This window comes from Doryrhamphus excisus, chromosome 13 (genome assembly GCF_030265055.1).
Source record: "Doryrhamphus excisus isolate RoL2022-K1 chromosome 13, RoL_Dexc_1.0, whole genome shotgun sequence".
Lineage (NCBI taxonomy): Eukaryota > Metazoa > Chordata > Actinopteri > Syngnathiformes > Syngnathidae > Doryrhamphus > Doryrhamphus excisus.
This window is the reverse complement of record NC_080478.1, coordinates 8,648,162-8,670,036: the sequence shown is the minus strand read 5'-3', so window position 1 is coordinate 8,670,036 and position 21,875 is coordinate 8,648,162. Positions and strand designations below refer to the sequence as shown.

At 40.8% G+C, this 21,875-nt stretch overlaps 1 protein-coding gene across 3 annotated transcripts in view; it reads left to right on the top strand.

Annotated features, from left to right (window-relative positions):
* Positions 1-21,875, top strand: part of pacrg (PARK2 co-regulated) — a 252,842-nt gene that overhangs the window by 68,237 nt on the left and 162,730 nt on the right. For 2 of the 3 annotated variants that reach the window (XM_058090715.1, XM_058090713.1), the window contains one exon: positions 14,729-14,863. In XM_058090715.1, the coding sequence (XP_057946698.1) occupies positions 14,783-14,863 (81 nt within the window). In that variant the 5' untranslated portion in view covers positions 14,729-14,782. Of the gene's footprint in view, positions 1-13,304; positions 13,662-14,728; positions 14,864-21,875 lie in introns of those variants that run through there. The other variant, XM_058090714.1, reaches the window with a different exon arrangement.

Here is a 21,875-nt window from a genome sequence, read left to right as displayed (position 1 = left end):
CGTACCTCCACCCTCCGGAAACACTGATACAAACTGTACTAAGTGTTGGATCAACACATCATGCCATGGCAGGAGGAAACAAGCAAACTGCCCGCAATTCATTCGCTTTTTACTTCACTCTCCCTGCAACCTCTCTCATTTCTCAATTTCTCTATATAACCTTTTGGCCTTGATCTGCGGAGCATGCCTGCTTTTAAAACAAAGCTCTGCCCGTCCTTCTGAAGGCACCTCATCTTCCTTTTTTTTCCGAGTCCAGTCAAGTGCTTCAGCATCATGCCAGACGCTGAACTTTCCATCTCCCGCACTGACATGCGTTTTTCTTTCTTCTTAAGCTGAACTGTCTGTCTGGCTGTCTAAGCGAGGCTGTGACACAGACGCTGACGTGGGTGTTAAGGCAAGAAAATATGTCAAAGCTGGATTTTTCCATTTCCATTTTAGTCAATGATGTTCTGATATTAGGAGATTTATTGAGGGAGTGTGAGGGGTCATTGTTGCTTTGGACGTCAAATCCAATCAAGGGGGAGTTATGCACACATTTTTAGGCAATCAACTGCAGGGCAATCAACCATTCACACTCACCTTCATATCTATGTTCAAGTTAGAGTCGTCAATTATCCTATGCATGTTCTTGGAATGTGTGCGGAAGTGCATGGAGAAATGCTAATATTCAAACCCAGATCTTTGGGACGCTTTGCGTTGTTCGATCAACTGGTAATGTCAGTTCCTTTTCCAGCCCCGCATCTGCTTCCTCGGCTTATTGTTTTGTGGCTGCACAATAACTGTAACCTCTTAAAATCACCCGGAGGTCTTAAAAATAACCTTTTTAAAAAACTTGTGTCCTCCTGGCCTACTCCTTGATGTTACGTTGTTGTATGTGATATATGATAGTTGAATGCAAAGCTACAAGTACAAAGTTACAGTGTATAAAGTGCAAAATAGTGTTTCTTGTGACCATAGACACAGGCGTGGACAAATGCAGCTCATTAGCATTAAAACTAACGACACACACAAAAAAACAACAACTCTCCAGCATCAAGGCTGGAATTTGGAAAGCACACTTCTAATAATACACTATTATGGAACATAATTACAATAGTTGGCCTTTACATATATGACGCCTGGTTTCATGATTGAAGGTAAAAAAAAATTGTGAGTGATCTGCCCGTTTTTCTACTGTACTAGCTCCAGATCGACAAGCGCTCGTTATACACGGCCTTGATATAGTATGCGTATCATTAGAGGTGTGGGAAAGAGGGGGTGGCAAACAAAGGCTCATACAAATAGTCTAGACACCTGTTTCACTGTCGGAACATTGGCAATCTGCAATATGTGCCGACGAGGGAGGCTTGATTGAATAGATGAATGACTGGCGGGATTGATGACACCCAAGTAAACCTGCAGTGACCTTCACATGCATACCACTCTCTGGATTAATCAACTCAAAAGCATGCAGTTCTTGGCACAAAGTGCCCCAGGCATGTCTTTGCTTAAGCTGCTTTTTATTTGTTTGTGCAGCTCTGTATGTCTCTCTCCCGTCTCCTCGATTGTCTCTATCCTCAAAGCACCAGCAAAGCTAACATTATTTTTTGTTTATCTCTCGGGGTAATCTGAAGGTTGGACCATCATTTAGAGCATTATCCCTGCAGGTGGTCCCAACAACAAAGCTCTGTATAATAAGATGTATATCACAGGTGATCATCTTTGTGACATGTTTTGCATACGTAAGTATTTGTTGTCATGTTTGAAAAGCACAATTACAGAGCAGGTGTGTGTGTTAGTTTGGCTTGTAAATGCAGTAATTGAACAATATTGCTAGGTCCTGGGTTAAATTAGTCAAGGATTGGCAGAAACATTTATTTCCACGCAATGTTTTTTTCAACAGTGTCAGATTTACAAAAACAAACAAACCTGACGCTCAAGCTCAAAAATATTTATTTCCACTTACAAGGAGTCTTTTATGCTTTTTCCACTTTTCTGACCTATAAATGTTGTGAGAATGTCATATTCTTGTGTTAAACGATGCCAAAGTTTCACATAATGAGGTTTGCGCATTTGGAATTGAGTCCTCAGAGAAGTTTGGGATGCCTCAAAACGCTCTGTTTCAGAGGGCGTTGTAAAACTGGAGGTGTGTGATGTCACACATGGGCGGGCTTCCTTATATGGTCACGTTCTGTAGACCAGATGCCCTCCCTCCCCCAAGCTGTGTTGTTGTTAGCAATCGCTCACAGGAAGTGTGCCTTTAAACATAACGGAATTTCAGGTTTGAAAAAGGTTTTTCTTCATTTTTCTCAAGCTGGTAGGCCTAACCTGAAGTGCTTTTGCACATCATTTGACAACCTAGTCACTATAAGCCTTCCTCTCCTCATCCTCAGACCTGAATCAGGTCTCAATGACACTGGAATCATGATCAGATAAATCAAATAAATGAAACGGTATTCCAGACTGCACTGTCATTGCCAGCCGAATGTCGTCAAAATTCACTGCTTAATGAGGCATCCATAATTTCCCGGACAATTCACCCATGGTAAATGTAAAAAAAAACACTCCCTGTAAATCAAACTTCATAGACTTCAAACCATAGACCATATGGTCTAAGTAGCTTGCTTTAGACCTGCATAGACCATTACATAAGGGAGCTCACATAAGAGATCTGTTTATAGGTAAGCATCACACGCTATACTACACGCAGTGTATATCCAGTTTTTAATTGGATTTTTAATCAAAGTTTGCATTTCGACCTCAACTCAACAAAGACTCGTCAGGCATGGATTGTCACACGCTGCAGGAACATTCATATTCTACAAGGCATTTGGGTCACAACTTCAACGCAGTTATGATGATGTTTATTGACAAGACGCTACTTATTTGGAGAATGAAATTCGTTATCGCACCTAAAGGTTTTTTTTTTTCCCTCTCCGCAATAGAAGTGCCAAGTGCAGCAGGTCAGAGATTTAGTTTTTCTTGTCTGTCTCATTAATTTCACAGCCGAGCGTAGTGTTTTAATACCCTGAAGTGTCGTCACTGATTAGGACTGTAAAGACAATGCACTGGATCACTGCTCGCTCTAACAGCCGGGACTAGAGATTGTGCTGCTTTATCTATCACTGAGCGTGCATGCATGCATACACCTCCATGCGTAAAGTGTATATTGTTGTGTAAAAAGAAATGTGAAGAATTTCAATGAAAATTTATCACCACTTTACTTTGATGACCACTTTTTGTTCACATAGCCGCATTCAGCAATGTTCCTCGGTAGAAAAACTGTGTTTCCTCATGCTTCCTCATGCTTAATTCCCTTTGTCCAATGTCAATAATGCTGTCATTGCTGCTTTAGCACAATCAAATTTACATTGTTGTTTCCATAGACCAGCCATGTTGTTTGGTTGAGAGACAGTTCCAAATGAGGAAAAGACAGGAAGCAGAACTGGTGGTCGCAGAGATGAGGTTGAGAGATGCTGAGGTTCTCATTGGGAGTGACCAGGATGGATAGGATCAAAAACGAGTACATCAGAGGGACATTACATGTTAGAGGCCTTGGAGATAAAGTCAGAGAGGCCAGACTGAGATGGTTCGGACATGTCTAGAGGAGAGATAGTAAATACTATATTGCAAGAAGGATGCTGCGTTTAGAGGTGCCATGTAGGAGGCATAGAGGAATCCCAAAGAGGAGGTTTATGGATGTAGTGAAGGAGGGCATGAGGGTAGTTGGTGTGAGACACACAGATGCAGAAGACAGGGTTGGATGGATGAGATTGATTTGCTGTGGCGACCCCTAAAGGGAAAAACCAAAAGAGAAAGAAGAAGTAGTTTCCATTGCTCAAATTCAGAGAAGCAATGTCATTTTATGGTGCCTTTCTCTCAGGATCATGTGCGAATTTGCTTTATTTTAATATTCTGTGATCAAAGAAACTTTTTAATTTACGCGTCTTTATTCAGAAATAGAAGATTTTAACTGAGAGAGCAAATAACAATATTCTGTTGAAATAATGTTAAATAGCAAAACAATAAATGTACACAAAAACATACAAATGTATGCTTTACACAAGTAGTGTATGGTGTACTATTCAAGCAGTTGAATAGTTTTTGGAGTTTCTTACACTTTCTTTCCAATCGAACCTGTAGCAACTCAAACCGCATTGATTTGTTCCATAGACATTTTTGTTCGCTTGAGTATTTTGGGTTTGAGAGTGCCTTTTTCCATTCTACATAGGTTTTGCCTCCTGGTCTCCGTACACACGCTCCTCCATTTGCTGTCCAAGTAGTAAGAACTAATATAGTATTCCCCTCTTCCACTGGTGTGTGAGCTGATTCACTGCATGCCATCATCTCTGCGGTGGTTAGAGCGATATGAATCAGCCAATGGGGCTCTGGAAGCACACGACTGCCCTGCTGCCTCACTGATAAGTGGGCCACACAGAGAAGATGGAAAATACTCAAGGCATCCTCACTCCTTCTCCCGCTCATTCGTCCTACATTGCTCACAACTCAAAAAAAAAATATATATATATAAATGTGCTTTTGAAATAGACGAGGTTAAACTGCACAGACAAAAAGGCTAGGGCTATTCTACAAGCGATCCCCTTGTCAACGCCTTCAATAGCAGGTAGCTCTTTCATCCTCATGTCTTTGTAGTGACACAGTGCACAATGGTGTCTTTGCCTTGCAGTGTCGTCACTTTAAACAGCCCATAAAAAAACGCTTGTGCTTGTGTGTGCGATATTGTTGATCCAAGACTCTCTGACACAGTGACAACTGTAAAGCACCCCCCTCTGTTGTGTCCAGCCTTGTAATTGCTGCATATAGATAGCTCTTTTTTTTTTTTTTTTTGCCCTCGTCCATACGACCTTATATCTCACAACATGGCTAATTTCTGCAGATAAGGCAAATTTGTAGATTCATTAGTTTCATGCGGTTCTGTGGTGAGAGATTAATGTGATCAGATCAGCCTCCCACCAGCCAGGCTTGTAAGGTAATAAGTCGGTAAACCTAGCTTGTTGGATGGTTCTATGGATAAGACATCCGAAATGATTGACAATCCACGAACATTAAGGACCAGCTACATATTTTGTTGGAAAACACTCTAGTTTGATAAAGTGCATGTGAATATTCTCATTCATCCAGATAGAGCCGGCCCAAAGCATTAGCGAACTAAGCACCTGCTTAGGGCCCTGTGACCACTAGGGGGCCATTCATTCATTTTCTACCGCTTTTCCTCACAAGCCTATCCCAGCTGTCTTCGGGCGAGAGGCGGGGTACCCTGGACTGGTCACCAGCCAATCACAGGGCACATATAGACAAACAACCATTCACTCTCACATGTTTTTGGAATGTGGGAGGAAACCGGAGTACCCGGAGAAAACCCACACATGCACGGGGAGAACATGCAAACTCCACACAGAGATGGCCGAGGGTGGAATTGAACCCTGGTCACTTCCTAGCTGTGAGGTCTGCGCACTAACCACTAGACCGCTGTGTCGCCCCTCCAAGAGCAATTCACTTAAAAAAAGAAAAAAGTAATTATTTTTTCCATGTGTGAGGGACCCAAAATCAAATTTTGCTTCGGGCACCATGGAGGCTCGGGCCAGCCCTGCATCCAGGTCATTGTATTCTCAGGGGATTGACTCAATTGTAACTGAACTGCACAGGTTGTCTTAGAAGACGTGTCACTTCCCATCCGAGCAGGCTTTATGAGTCCATGCCTTAAATACTATGTGGAACACACACCAGTCAGACTAGATATGACAGCTTTCCAAAAACCTTTAGTTGGGTTAGGTTATTTGTAGGTTTTCAAGACCACGTAAACTGAGACCAAGTGAAGACCAAGACGAATGTATAGAAAACGTGGTCGTCGTCACTGGTCTTTAAAAATTCCCCGATGTAACCTTAAAACCAACTACAATATTGTTATAGTAAGCTATTCCCCTAACATTTCCATCCATCCATCCATTTGCTATATCGCTTATCCTCACTAGGGTCGCAGGTATGCTGAAGCCTATCACAGCTGTCTTTGGGCGAGAGGTGGGGCACACCCTGGACTGGTCGCCAGCCAATCCCAGCCCCTAACATTTATTCATTCAATTACTCCCCAAAATGTATAATTTCTGCAAGTCATAAAGCATTGTTCTTCATACAATATCCTACATAAAAGAACGGACATTCATTCAACATTTATTTTTGCATAAAAACATTCATTCATTCATTTTCTACCAATTTTCCTCACAAGGGCCGCAAATATGTCATTGTGATTGCGATAGAGTACGCCACTTGGATATGAACACGGAGGATATTAATCAAGAGATGGTTAAATGACTTTAAGTGGTAAAACAAAAAAATAAAACAATTAAGACAATCTAGCCTTCAGTCTGAGCCTGAGGTTCATACGTAATAAGAAGACACCAAAAACACCATCCATCCATCCATCCATCGATTTTCTATGCCACTAATCGTCACAAGGATCACGGGTACGCTGGAGCCTATCCAAGCTGTCTTCGGGCGAGAGGCAGGGTACACCCTGGACTGGTCGCCAGCCAATCACAGGGCACACATAGACAAACAACCATTCACACTCACATTCATACCTATGGACAATTTGGAGTCGCCAATTAACCTAGCATGTTTTTGGAATGTGGGAGGAAATAGAGAGAAACAGAGATGCCTGAGGGTGGAATCAAAATCGGGTCTCCCAGCTGTGTGGCCTGCACGCTAACCACTTGTCCAAAACTATACAGTACTACCTCTCGGTCCAATGAAAATCGAAACGTATGGAATTCGAGGCAATTTTTCCCCTAGGAAATAATGAAAATCCAATTTACCTGTTCCAGACATACAAAAAGCTTGACATAAAATACAGAACAATGATATTTACATGCAAAAGACAATTAAAAATTATTTCAAATGACGAATGGACGGAATTTATTGTTGATGTCAACTTCCCGCACATGCTGGCAAGATCAAATTCAGTAGTGTGTCTCACCTTCTTGATAAAAATGCTGACACTCGCAACTTTCTTAGGTCCCATTGTGGTTATTTAGCAGGAGCATGGACAGTGAGTCAGCAACATGTAGTGTGCTGCCTTTAAGGTAATTTTCTGAATAAATAAATTAATGAGTTTAAATAAATAATGCTAAAGATATGTATGTTTGCTAAAAGTTATTTGAAAAAGTGTAAGTAATTAGTAAGTAATGAATACGTAATGAATAAGTAATTCATTGTTTATGCAAATTTACATTAAAAATGTTATGCTAAAATGTACTTCCGGTTTCCAAAGAGAAGTTTAATTAAGTTTATAGTTTATTTAGATACACTTGGATATTCATTAGTAATTTGACAAAATGTGATTGAATAAATTTGAAGCACTTGATTGTGTTGTAGCTGCTCAATGTGTTGACATGCACTTTTTTTTGTTAGTTTTCACCACACAATCATATAGAGGAAGGCGATTAAATGCTACAGTTGAACTCCAGAGCCTACATTTGTGGTTTAGCATTTCTGTTGAAAACACTACACGTAGGGTAAGCAAACTGACATGCAGTATTGTACGAAAACCAAGGCAATGTTTGAAAACTGAGGCAGTTATGGCAAACATATGAAGTCATTTGAAAACTGGGCCACACAACAACTGATGTTTCACTGAATAACAAAGCAAAACTAAAAATCCTATAATCCTTCCTTTTAAATCAGGGGTCTCAGACTCAATTTACCTGGGGGCCACTGGAGCTAGGGTCTGGGCGAGACTGGGCCGCATCAAGTTTTCCAAAAAAACCCAAAAAAACGCATTTATTAAAAACAGAAAAATGAATAAACTTTGCTTTGGTTTCGATTTTCTACAATAAAAGCTCTGATAAAACATTCCACTTTTCTCAAAAATCGTAATTTTATTTTTTCTGCACAAAATAAGATGAAACATAAATAAACAAATCAAGAATAAAGAAAATCAATCAATCAGTAATAAATAAATATAATAATAATAATAATAAAACGGCAAATAATAAAAACTTAAGAAGCCACATATAGTTGGTGGGTAGACAAATTATTTTTTTCAGATTAAAATGAACAAAGCATTATTAGAGCCCTGTAGACATGACAAAACACGACTATAGTCACATTTAGACTTTTTTTATTTACAACATATTGCGCAACTGCAGGGTCTTGAGACACATGCTAACTCACAAACTAGAGAGCTAGTGACCTAAACGGTAGCCTTCAAGTTATTTCCTTTAAACTTAAATCACCAAAAACTTACCACTTCCACACGGATAGGGAGGATAACTATTAACAGTTATTTAACCTTTAACATGAACATTAATCAAACGTAATAATTTTTTCTGGGTACATGATACCATACAGCATCCATATCAAACTTGCGCGGGCCGCACTAACATTAAACTTTCATATCAAGGCGGGGGCCTCAAACTAGTGTCCTGTGGGCCACATTTGGCCTGCGGGCCGCGTGTTTGAGACACCTGTTTTAAATCTTTGGTAAATCAGACTAAAGTCCCACTGAATCTTTTGAAAATTTACTAAAATCTCTGAAGAATTTTATAGGAAATTGCCCAAAAAGTGACTATTTGACATGATTTAGTTAATCACCCAAACTGAGCCCTTAGTAGCCAATTGACTTAAAACACAACTTACTGTATATTGCAGTACCTAGTAGTTCATTGTTGTTATGCAAAATCCTACTAAAATCTGGTAACTATATCTCTGTACTTTTCATCTATGAAGAAAATTGTGCACCAGTATTCTAAGACATGCAAAAGTGCCCAAAACACTCACAATATTTTCTATAAATTTGAGACTTATTTTTACTTATACAATTCTAGTGACCCAAAGAATTCTCATGAGAACGGGCTTGAGAGTTAATTTGTTGCCGTGTGCGAGACATTTTGGAAGCTGACCTTATCAGAAAAGCCCGAGCATGTCTATTCCATCTTCCATGACTCACACAGCCCCTCTCCTTCCCCTCGAGGAGAAGCAGCACCAGATTTCAATACCCTCTCAACCGAGAAGCAAAAAAAAAAAAACCTAGATGAGCTTGCGAGCATCGGTGCACATGTTTGCTTCCACCTTTTCTGGCGACGTGGCAACGTGGTTGCTCTGCATCAAAGTACATGAGGGATGAGAATGAAGAGAGAGATTAACGTCGTCTCATTTGTGAGGGCCCCGCACTATGGATGGCGACACAGCGCTGACATCCATCAGAGGCATTCTGAGGTGTTTTGGGGTTGATGCTGAAAGAGAGATGGCGAGATGAGTGAGCGAGCGTGAGTTTGAGGCCCTGGCACGGTGATGGATCACCAACGTCGGTGCGACAGCAGCCCCCGCCACACTGAACTCACCCTCAAGAATTGATGAGCCACAACCTCTTGTCTCTCCTGTCTCTCGCTTCCTCTCCTATCACCTCATCGTCCCCCATACTTCATCTCCATTTTTCATTTTCCTTGCATCTTTTCCTCTTTTCTCTTCTTCTACCAGACTTGGTGTATGTGTCAACTCCAAGCAGGTGAGCCATGGAGGTGCCATACTAATGTGCTTCAGTGGGAGCATCTCTTTTTTTTCCCTCTGGGTGACACCTTTATAAATGACATACGCGTTAGACCCCCCGCTGGTGTTCAATCACCTCTGCAGGGAGCTCACCCACAGGGGGAACTCAGTGTGTGTGTGTGTGTGTGGCGTGCACACGGGTGCGTTTATTGCCTTTGCAGGGGCCTCGCTGCTGTCCTGTCTTTTTTTTTTTTTTTTTTTTACGGTGGAGCTTAGTTGGCTTGGACAACAGCGTTAGGGGAAAGAAACAGACCTGGAGAAAGAGTGAAGGCGAGTGAGAGAAATGACAGCCTGAAGCTCATCTGACCAGTGCTGCCTTGTTATGACTCCCTGATGTGTGCACCAGCAGCACACAAAGCAGTCTTTTCCTCTCTTTATTGCCTTACACCACCTCCATCTCTTGCACTGTCGCCTCCCAGGCTTGTTTATGGCTTCCACTGAGGAGCAGGAACACATCTCCGGTGGTGCTTGTTTGTGCTGTTGTTGTCCCTGTCTTTGTTTGCCTATTTGTGCCAATATTTTCACTCAAGGAATGAATACTGCAATAAATATGATTATTATGCAATGTCCTGTGTGGGGTAATTACTCCGTGTGTTGCCAACGGTTATGTTGTGATTGCTGTTACATAGTTAGTTAGAAAACAGATTAAAATCAGTTGTCTTTTGTAAGACTTTAGCCTTTTGGAGCCGAAAAACGCAAGTTTTAACATTTAAGGGGGTGCTATTTTAAAACCCTTTTGGCTACGTTTAATATATACCGTAAATTCCGGACTATAAGCCTCTACTTTTTTCCCAAACTTTCAACCCTGCGGCTTATTCAGTGATGCGGCCAATTTATATAATTTTTCTAACGGCCGCCAGGGGCTCTCGAGTAAAAAAAGGTAAGATTAAGACCGGTGGAATATATGTGTCGAGGAAGACTGCAACTTCTTGTCTTGTGCATGAATTAAATTAGCGTGAACATATCCTCATCATGGAAAATGCAATGCATATGAAGCAGCTTTCAAGCTAAAAGCAAACAAGCTGTCCGATAAAGAAGGAAACAGAGCTGCTGCACGTAAACTTGGCATAAACGAATCGATGGTGAGACGCTGGAAACGGCAGCGGGAAGAACTGGAGCAATGTAAAAAGACGAAAAAAGCTTTCAGAGGTAATAAAAGCAGGACGTTATATTATTATTATTGTTAAGTTGTATTATTAAAACTTTGAAAACTCTGTGTACCGTCTTTCTTTGTAAATATGTTTACATGTTTTAATGTGGGCACATGCGGCTTATATACAGGTGCGGCTTGTGTATGTACAAAATCGGTTTTCCTCTAAAAATGTAGTGGGCGAGGCTTATAATCAGGTGCGCTCTATAGTCCGGAAATTACGGTATGTCACATTTGAAGTAATATAAAGCAATTCAAGTAATTGTCAGGTGCACCTGAATATAAGCCGTACATATATAGTTTATTGTGTACATGTTCATGTTAAAACTATATATATATTTACACAGAAAACTACACTGTAAACCTTGCAATACACTGTAAACCTTGCAATTCTAACTACACCATGTTCCCAGCAACACTTGCTAGCTCTGATGTGTGAGACGTGGGATGCTATTTTTCATCGATTCAGGTCAACAGCTGCTGCGGTCCAAGCAGAGGCTATGGTAATTTTACTTGATAAAACTTACTTAAGATTTGTCAGAGTTGATCGCGGCGTAAGACTTCAAAAATCATCCACCTGACACCAGTTAAATTTTTTTTCAATCTGCCCTGTAAGCTTCTTGGCGACTGTAGTTCTTTAACACTCGGTCTACCAGAACTCTAGAATTACCATTGCAGCCATTTTGACTGGGATTTGGATTATCATTAAAAATGTCTAAGAATAAATTGTTGGAATAGGTAATAAACACATCAAGTCACTTCACCCATCCTGCCCACATGGGTGTATGAATGTGTGTATAGTTATGACATATACAAATTTTGAGAACAGTCAAAGTAGTTGGTAGTTTGATTGTCTGAAGCCATAAATTGTCCACATCATTGTTTAAGCCGCAGGGTTCAAATTGTGTGTCAAAAGTATAGTCCGAGGTTTACAGCACACTAAATTGGTCAAGCTGCACAAAATCCAATATACATAAACTAATGCAATCACTTTTTTAACATTTCAAGCTTTAAATTTATATTTTTGTCCAACAGATGTCGCTTTTACTGCAACAATTCTTACTACTGAATTGTTTGTCATAGTTTTTTTTTTCTAAATGATAAAATATTTTACTTGTATGGGGTCACAATGCACCGGTCCAGGGGGTGCCGGAGCCTATCCCAGCTGTCTTCGGGTGATACTGGTCGCCAGCCAATCACAGGGCACAACCATTCACACTCACATTCATACCTATGAACAATTTGGAGTCACCAATTAACCTAGCATGTTTTTGGAATGTGGGAGGAAACCGGAGTACCCGGAGAAAACCCATGCATGCACAGGGAGAACATGCAAACTCCACACAGAGATGGCAGAGGGTGGAATTGAACCCTGGTCTTGTTAGCTGTGAGGTCTGCACACTAACCACTCGTCTGCCGTGCAGCCGCTACACTTACCCAATGAGTAAAAATAGTACAAAAATACAAATCCAAAGGTTACACATGACTTTTCAGTTAGTTATGGTCTACTTGCATCGAGGCCAAGTTGGGGCGTGGCTTACCATGTCAAGTAGATGGAATTAGATGAAACGTAATTGCTTTTTTGTTTGTTGCCATTCAAATCGAAACTGAGGTAAAAGGGATCAATGGATGATAGTATTTAGCGGTAATCTAACATAAAGACATCTTTTTTTGAGGTGTTACTCAAGAATTGCAATTCATATTTGGCTACAATGGGAGCCTGCATGGTTTGTGTGCAGATACGTCAGGGAGGAAAATATCTTTCCATTTCTTTGCCGATCGGCACTTTCCGAAAAAGAAAAAAAAAACGGTAAAATATCTGGTGCAGCTTGTAATTCCTCAGCCATGAGCACAGGCCATGGAATTGACTGCAGCGTCATCATTCCTGACCATAAAAGCCACTCAGCCAGTCAGTGCAGTCTTGGTTCATTCTCTCTCTCTCTCTCTCTCTCTCTCTCTTTCGTTCTATCCAATGGCTGCCCAGTCGGAGCTATTTTTAGCTTCTCTATGCAGCACGCCTCAATGCTATTGTAGCTACCTGGACGTGAGGGCTTTGTCACTGCTGCAGCTTTTCACCTTACAGTTGTCATACCTGGCTCAGTAAATGGAAGTCTGAATGAAACAAACAAAAAAAACTATGACGCAATTCCTGGTGCGTTGTCTTTCAGGGAGATAAGGGATTTAAATGAAACATTCACAATGGCTAAAAAAAAGGGCTTGTTACAAAGCAATGGTTGGTAGTTGTTGCTTAGTATTCAATTTTAGACATGCATATCTGGAGTTATTCCCACCTAACCTTTTCAAGCCTGTCCATTTTAATGCATCCATTTTTTTTGCATCCAGTATTTCCCAGTCGTCTCCATCAAGAAGTGAAAATGATTAAACTCCAATCCCACGGTGCCATACAACCTTTTTTAAACGCAACTTGTGCATTGCGCCACCACTTCTGCAATAGCTGACTCTTTCTTTGCAATGTCAAGCTTGATCTACAGTAGCTTTCATCATCGTGGAGGTCTCTCTTAGTTACATTATTTTTTAAATATAGATTGGATTATGCAACCCACAGCCAATACTAGAGGATAGCATAACATAAAGCAGCGAAACAGAGGAATGTCCCTTGCCACGTAGGGCTTCGAATTTTGCAGTTTTTTTTTCACATCTTATCAAAAATACATTATTTTATGAATCACCACTGTTTTGTGGTTGACTTAGGTGTATTATTAATAAAAAATATGCATATTTAATCAGATTTTTGCCTTGATTAACCATTTTACAAGCAAAAAATGAACTAAAATTCAACTATAAGGCATTCAGAAGTGGTTACTAGCTTCTAACCATTTCTAGCCTCAAATTTATTCCTTCTAAACTCGAAGAAGCCACCAACTTACTACTTCCATATGGAGGACAACTTTTTTTTCACTCTATCATGTCGGACAGGGCTGCCTTCATAACTTCATGCAGCATTAAGGTAATGTAATGTAAGATAATGTCTGAATGTTTAATGTCATTACCGCTACCTAGTCACAAGAATACTACATATAACTGTATTTCAATATGTTTTGACAAATTATACATCATAGGGAAACAAGGTTTAATTTTTTTTTTTTTTTTAAAAAGGCAATTTAGAGGGGGAGGGATAATTGAACCGCAATATTGTGAGGGTCAACTGTCCACAATAGCGCTTTTTGGTGACACGTGTGGACAAAAACAACTCATTCAAGATTCAACCAGAAGCTTGTGGATGGCTACAAAAAGCGTTTAATTGAAGTGAAAATGTCCATTGGACATTAACCAAATATTAGCATTGCTGTATGTATATTTTTGACCCATATATTTTTTTTCTGTTAACCTATAATAAAATCATAAAAGAACCAAATTTCATGAATATTTTTGTGTGACAAAGAAGTATCTGTACCAATCACTCTATCAGAGAAAAATTGTTGTAGAAATAACTGGAAGCTCAAGAGAGCCTTGACATTATGTTCTTTACAAGCGTATGTAAACTTTTGACTGCAACTGTATGTTGCAAAATAGGATAAACCAGGACCTTTTAAGGTTATTTTAGTTTGCCAGTCATGGGCAGTACTTTTAAAAAAAAATAAATATAGTTTCCCTGACTGTTGTATATTATTAAAGCAAAGTGTTTAATCTCCAAAAGATGGACAAGGGGAAATTCTGTCAGCAGCAGACGCTGTGTGGCAGAGGTGATGGTAGTCTACATTGTGTTTCAGTGACACTGTAATAGCACATATCCAGCAATAGAGGCAGAGAAAAGATGATGCTAACAATGCCTCTGGCAATGCCTCCGGCTACATGGCGAACACACACGCATACAAACATGCACTACCAGTGTTCCGCCTCTCAGCAGCATGCACACGCAGCCCACCCCTGTATTACTCAAAAGAAAGAGCTGTGGGAGTGATTCTATTCTGGCCGTGCGAGTCACTTCTAATTCCATAAAACAACCCCCTCACACGCTGTGTGTTTGTGTGGTTCATTCTGCTTGTATTTCTCTGTTTTGTGTTTTCCGAACAGGTGGCAGGTCCGCCGCAAGCGGGGGCTTTTCTGGAGCGTCCCTCCAGACCGACTATGTTTCGGAAGTTCTACGAACGTGGGGAGTTCCCGATGGCACTGGAGCATGACACCAAAGGCAACCGTATTGCTTGGAAGGTAGGGTGACCACCTTTTGGTAAACATCCTCTCAACTACTTGCTTTGGAAAGTCCCATCTTAAGGTGGATAAACACTTGTTCATGTATTTTCAAGTGACCCATACATTGTTTACAATACATACAACACCTCAAACAGTGGCACCGAATGCGGGAATGCTCTATATGTGCGAGGGGGACCCCAAAACAATGGGAGGAAAATTTTATTGAGTAGGCAGTTTCTGTTTTTAACAGCAGTTTGGTCATTCATTCATTCATTTTCTACCGCTTTTTCCTCACGAGGGTCGCGGGGGTGCTGGAGCCTATCCCAGCTGTCTTTGGGCGAGAGGCGGGGTACACCCTGGACTGGTCGCCAGCCAATCACAGGGCACATATAGACAAACAACCATTCACACTCACATTCATACCTATGGACAATTTAGAGTCGCCAATTAACCTAGCATGTTTTTGGAATGTGGGAGGAAACTGGAGTATTTTCACTGTTTGTCATTGTTATTGAGAGGTGAAGTGCTTATTGTGTTTCAAGGAGTTGCGGTACAATAATACAATAATAACACCTCATCCATGTTCAGGCATTAACGTGCCTTCCACGAACATAAAGATGAAAGGTTAAGGTTAATAGCACTACATTATAATATTAATATATTACAGTATTACCAACACAACCATGATGAAGCTAGCCATATCACATGATACATGGCATTTATGGACAAGAAAACATTCAGTATTTTTTATATACTGCATATTTTATCTTACACTTTGTAGATTAATCATTTGGTTATACAATTTCTTGTAGTACATAATCATTGTACCAAAACAGATCAGCATTCAATGCATCACACATGAAGATCCAGCCACTTGGAATTCTATCCAAGGCCAGCAGGTGGTTTCGTGTGCACATGAAGCTATAAGAAATGAATCCATTCTCGAACCAGTTGACTGAAATGGTTCGAAGCCTCATGGGGCTTCATCTCGCCATCACTAGAAAACACTAAAAATAAAAACTAAATTGGAAAAAAAAGAATGACTTGACTTCCCAAAACAACAAAAAAAAAGGTATTCGCTCACATCACTGAAATCTAGTACTGCAGCCGCCTCACCACACATCCCCAGCTGCTCCTCTTATAGGGCCCCCAATCTGCCCAGAATGTCCCACTTTCATCCATAGGTTAGTCTACAAAAACATCTAATCATGAAACTCTTAAAACTGGATTTCAACACCATCATCTGATGCGACCCCACTGCTACTACAACTCTCCATAAAACATTAACCCACACACATATTTCCCCATGTAAGATGAACTCTGTACACCTGTTCAAATCCCAATTTAGCTCGGATTAATACAGCACTAGTATCAATGACATAACTCCACAAACAATGAAATCCTGAATAGAATAATACAAGTGATGAGTTCTAACTCATTCACTTTGTCACAATATGATTAGTAACAGATGCACATCAGTGATTAGGCACGCTCTGATCTGCCTTAGAAAGAAAATCAGGCCGGCGTGTTATTTAATGTGTCTGCATACTCTTGGCCTAACATAAATAAACAACGTCACCGGTGTCAGAGCATTACAACAACAACACAATAATACATAAATGACAAAGTGGAATGAGCAGGGTTTTTGATGGGTACATGCAAATACCCTTAAACAGTACTCCAATTAACCTAGCATGTTTTTGGAATGTGGGACGAAACCGGAGTACCCGGAGAAAACCCATGCATGCACGGGGAGAACATGCAAACTCCACACAGAGATGGCAGAGGGTGGAATTGAACGCTTGTCTCCTAGCTGTGAGGTCTGTGCGCTAACCACTCGACCGCCATGCCGCCCTACTGCACATTAGTGTAGTGTTGAAATGTTGTGTAACCAAATAATAATAGTGTGAAAACAGGGCTCTAATGATAAAAAACATATTCATAAACTTTTCTTTTCTCTAACTACAAAATATTCTATTTATTAATATTGAATTCTACTTCATGGAAATTAATTTATTGTGACGAGATACCGAGAACGAATTAGGCATCTAGAACCAATTAACTGCGATAAAGAAGGGATGACTATATTGCTTTATCATCACCACACTGCATACTGTACAAAGTTTTTTTTTTTTAAATAAAATAAGGCTAAATGCTGCCGTAACATATTTGTATGATGTTTTTGTTATGTTTGACATCCGAGCACATTGCAGTATTACATACCCTATCATTTTATTTAGGTTTAATGGGCTGAAGCAGATGACAACTTTGTTTCTAAAGTTTTTTCCCCCAAACACCCTCCCCCCGACTCAAATAAATCAATTTTTGGTCAGCATTTTGGTCATGCTGGAACGAAGCAGCATCTGATCTCAAGTATAAAGCTACTGAGGCCTAATTAAACAAGGCTGTAATGCAAGCATAAAATCCGGTATTCTTACTGTCATTAGCTTGTCTAAGTTGTCTTATTAGGAGCTACGAAAGTACCGCTTGTGATTATTTTGTAACAGTGATGATGATTACCACACTGTGTGAGATACAATGTGAGTCGAAGTCCTGCAGGAGGCAGTGTGGATTAGCTCACTCAGAGCCCCCCTTCACGTGTCACAGCACTCAAAGAATCCATCAAACACAACCCCAGCAGGGACTCGCCAGGAAGCTAACACAACAAATAATTATATATGTATTTCTGTATATGCACTGTATATGTAGCATCGAAGTGCAAGCCTTCATAGAGCCATTAGGCTGCTGAATGTCTCCGTGTGTGGGACGCATGGATAGAAGGACGGATGGATGGATGGATGGATAGATGGACACATTCTCCTAATCACCACTTTTCTTTAGCTCTCGCTGTGCTGCCAGCACATTCCATAACCGCTGTAATGACATTTAGTCATTTTAGAAACAATGCATGAATCAAAGAAACGATGCCCTCTCCCACCTCCTTTCCTACATACCTCAAAGAGAGACGGTATACAGTAGAGCTCTTGCTGGTTAGCTGTCCGTCTTCTGGTGGAAACACCACAAAAAACACAACTCCGCCGGCATGAATTATTGATGTGAAATGTTCAAATGATCTATGCGTTTGTCAAAAAAAAAAAAAGGATTTGTTTTATGCTTTGTTCATCAAAAGGGTCTAAGCAAATGCAGTATGCTCTGTGTGAAACTGCTCTTTGTTCTATATCTTGACACATCTTTGGTTATTGTTTTTATTTCTGTGGCCTTCCAGGTAGAGAGCTGGTCCCTGTTTGCTGTTTTTGTGTGCTCAGGAAAACGGTTTGAATGTGTAGCTACGATTGCAGTAAATGGAGAAAAGGGGGCTCCTTCGTGTTTTCACTGAGCCGCCCTGGAGGCACTGGTTCAAGAGAGCAGCTTCAGATCAATCCGGGTCTGAGAGATCAGCCACCTAGCAAATAAAGTCTTGTGGAAAAGTAAGACAGCAGAGATTCTTTTGGAAGGGAAAGTAAGTGGCGAATAGAATCAAATTTGTCTCTATTGATGACAATGAACCATCACATGGTTCTCCATTTTATGCGACAGGAAGATAAAATAGGAAATCATACAAAAACGTTAATCCCCATATGACAGCAGCGACAATAAGTCCTGTCAGAAAGATAGTACAAATGTACATCATTTTTCACGAAAACATCATCCTGTGGAACCTTGGTTCGCTTCTCTAATCTATTCCAAACGGTCAGTCGTCAAACCAAAAAGTATGCTAACTTTCTCTTGCTGTACATTGTAGGTTAATATGCAGCCATTATCAATAAGAAAAGCAGACATTTGTGGCCTAACTGTTAGTACAGAAATACAGAGTCCACCGCTGATGACATCATCGACAGGCGACGTAGCTGAGGAACAACAAATTACGATTCTGCTTTTCCATGCGGGCACGATGCTAACAATGACTTTTTGGGATAAAAATATGTCACAAACAGTATATTAATAACACAAGACGTGATTTAGACCATATTATACGGAAAACCGTACAAACCAGGAAAGGTACATAAACCGAGGCTAAGTTTTTGTGTACATTTTCAACATATATGCTAACTGGAGCCATACGCTAACTGAAGTTTCACTTTATTCATAATGTAATACTGTGGAACCCGTTTATTTTTGCGCCCCTTTTGGCCGACTGATGACGGCAGTAGTGGTTGTCGACATCCCTGAAATGGAAGCCGAAACTATTTAATTACGTTTACATTAACTTGAGATTTGTTCGCACCAAAAAAATTAGGAAAAATGTGGAAACTTTGTACAAATTCGAGGTCATGAACCAGCAGGCTTTGCTTTGAACCAAGTCATAAATATTTCGTCTCTCACTTTACAGAAGGCCACACTTGGTTGCTGTCATTTGTTCATCCCTCCCATTTCCATCATATGCATATTACAATTAAAGTCGAATTATGCAACTGATTCTGGTCAACTGGTTTTTCCAAATGAATGAAATAATGCCTCTCTTGCAACATGTTATATTTGGGCTTTTCCACTGCCGCTGCTGCTGCGGCGTGTGTGGGTTTCACAGTTCTTGTGAGTCGACAAGTTACGCAGAGGAATGCAAGCAAACTAAATGTCAAGGGCGAGTTGTGGGGAAAAAAGGAAAGGTTGTAACTGAAAGGCAATTTGGCTCTGGAGAGGTAAAAGCCTCAGCTCTAATGGTGCGCCCAGGTAAAAGCTTTACACGTAAAGGGAACATGTGCAGCCGATAGATAAGAGTGAGGTGATGTTTGTGTGCGTTTGTATGTATTTGGACTCTACTTTAATGTATAGGACAGTAGCGAGCACAGTAATCAACTCCTGTGTTGGTGGCAAAGAGCAAGAAAAGGAGAGCAAAGCGACAGAAGAGAGCAGATGACAACGCCACAGGGACAATCTGCAGACATGGCAGCCGCTTGGCTTGCAGTTATAATGGATGAGCTGAGGTCTTGCGTTGCCTGCAAGGCTTGCATCCACTTCCTGTGCCACCTTCTGGTGCTGGTATACACTTGCAAGAGTTTTAGACTTTAAATGATATTTGTATGCGTTGTGCTCAAAACGCTTTGGAAGACATGCTAGCATACATGTACTACCGATACCCTCCATGTTTTATGAACATTAAACAGAACTTTTGCTTGATGGTAGCCCTGTTTTTACAACAATCTTGCTGAAATTGTACATACATGTGCTTGTCAGGTCCTTAAACGTGTGCACCAGATTTTGTGTTTATCAGTCAAAACAGCATAGATTTATTTAGCTGTGTGACAAATGTAGTCCTCATGGGGGTCAATCCTTAACAGCGCCTCCATGTCATTTATTAGTCAGAAAAATAGTAGCACAAGAAACACAATAAGGATGGATGTTTTCACAAATTCTCACTCTTGTGCAGCGATAAAGAAGTAGAGTAGAAGGAAACAAATACATCCAGACACCATATAGTCCATGCCATTGCAAATATCTACTGCTTGACGGCAGCCACATTTTTCAAATTTTGCATACCTGTGCTTATCAGTCCGTTTATGGTGTCTACCAAATTTCACCATTATCAAGCACTTGCATTTGTGAAAGAAATTTCAGTTCAGTCGTCATGGGAAGAGGGGTGTCAAACTCTAACAACAGTGCTGCCATGTAGTGTATTTGTCAAAAAACTAAGAAAAATTTATTCATTCATTCATTTTCTACCGCTTATCCTCACGAGGGTCATGGGGGTGCTGGAGCCTATCCCAGCTGTCTTCGGGCGAGAGGCGGGGTACACCCTGGACTGGTCGCCAGCCAATCACAGGGCACATATATTCACACTCACATTCATACCTATGGACAATTTGGAGTCGCCAATTAACCTAGCATGTTTTTGGAATGTGGGAGGAAACCGGAGTACCCGGAGAAAACCCACGCATGCACGGGGAGAACATCCAACCTCCACACAGAGATGGCCGCGGGTGGAATTGAACCCTGGTCTCCTAGCTGGGAGGTCTGCGCGCTAACCACTAGACCGCCTTGCAGCCCCTAAGAAAATGTATTTTACAAACATTCATTCGTTCATTTTCTACTGCTTAGCCTCACAAGGACATGCTAGAGTCTATCCTAGCTGTCTTCGAGCGAGAGGCGGACTGGACTGGACTGGTCGCCAGCCAATCACAGGGCACATATAGACAAACAACCATTCACACTCACATTCATACCTATGGACAATTTGGAGTCGCCAATTAACCTAGCATGTTTTTGCTGGAGAAAACCCACGCAAGCACGAGGAGAACATGCAAACTCCACATAGAGATGACAGAGAGTGGATTTTACACAAACAATATATAAAAACACAGTACATGCAGGCACCCATAGTACATGTCATTGCAAAGATGTATTGTTTGTTGGCAGCCAGGCTTTTCAACCAATCTCAATATTTTACACACGTGCTTGTCAAAGGTGTGTCATATTAACTTTTGTGGCGATTTGTGTGTCTTTTACGTTTCAAGTCAGTCAGGTTTCTGGGGTCAAAAAAGTGATTATAACCAACAAGTGGTGTATTTGTCAGAAGAATAATAACACAGGCAACACAGTTGGAGTGCTTGTTTTGGCCAATTTTAAGTCTATTGTAGCCAACGATTATGGAGTAGACGAGTTGGCGGACACAAACAATACAATCATGATACAATACAATACAATACAGTTATGACCCCCCCCATTTATCCCCCCAAATTCTCCCAAACAACCTTCACTTCATTGATCGCCTATTGCCCCTTGATCTCCTGTGTCGCCTGTATGCTCTTGCTTGTTGTTTCATCTGCTTTATAAATCCTGACAGTCTGCAGGCCCCCCATCTCCATAAGCCCCTTCCTCATTGCAGGACTTGTGCTTCATCTATTGCCCTTTTGTGTCTTTACGAGGTCTGTCTGGGGCAAAGCAAAATGGCATTTCATAAAAACATCAATGTAAACCCGATTTCAGCCTCAGTTGGCAGCGATGGGGTAGTGTGTGTGTGTGTGTGTATGTATTGTGTTGGGGGGTTCAATCAATTAATCTGATCAAGCGCTTTAGGAAATGGAGAGCATAAGCG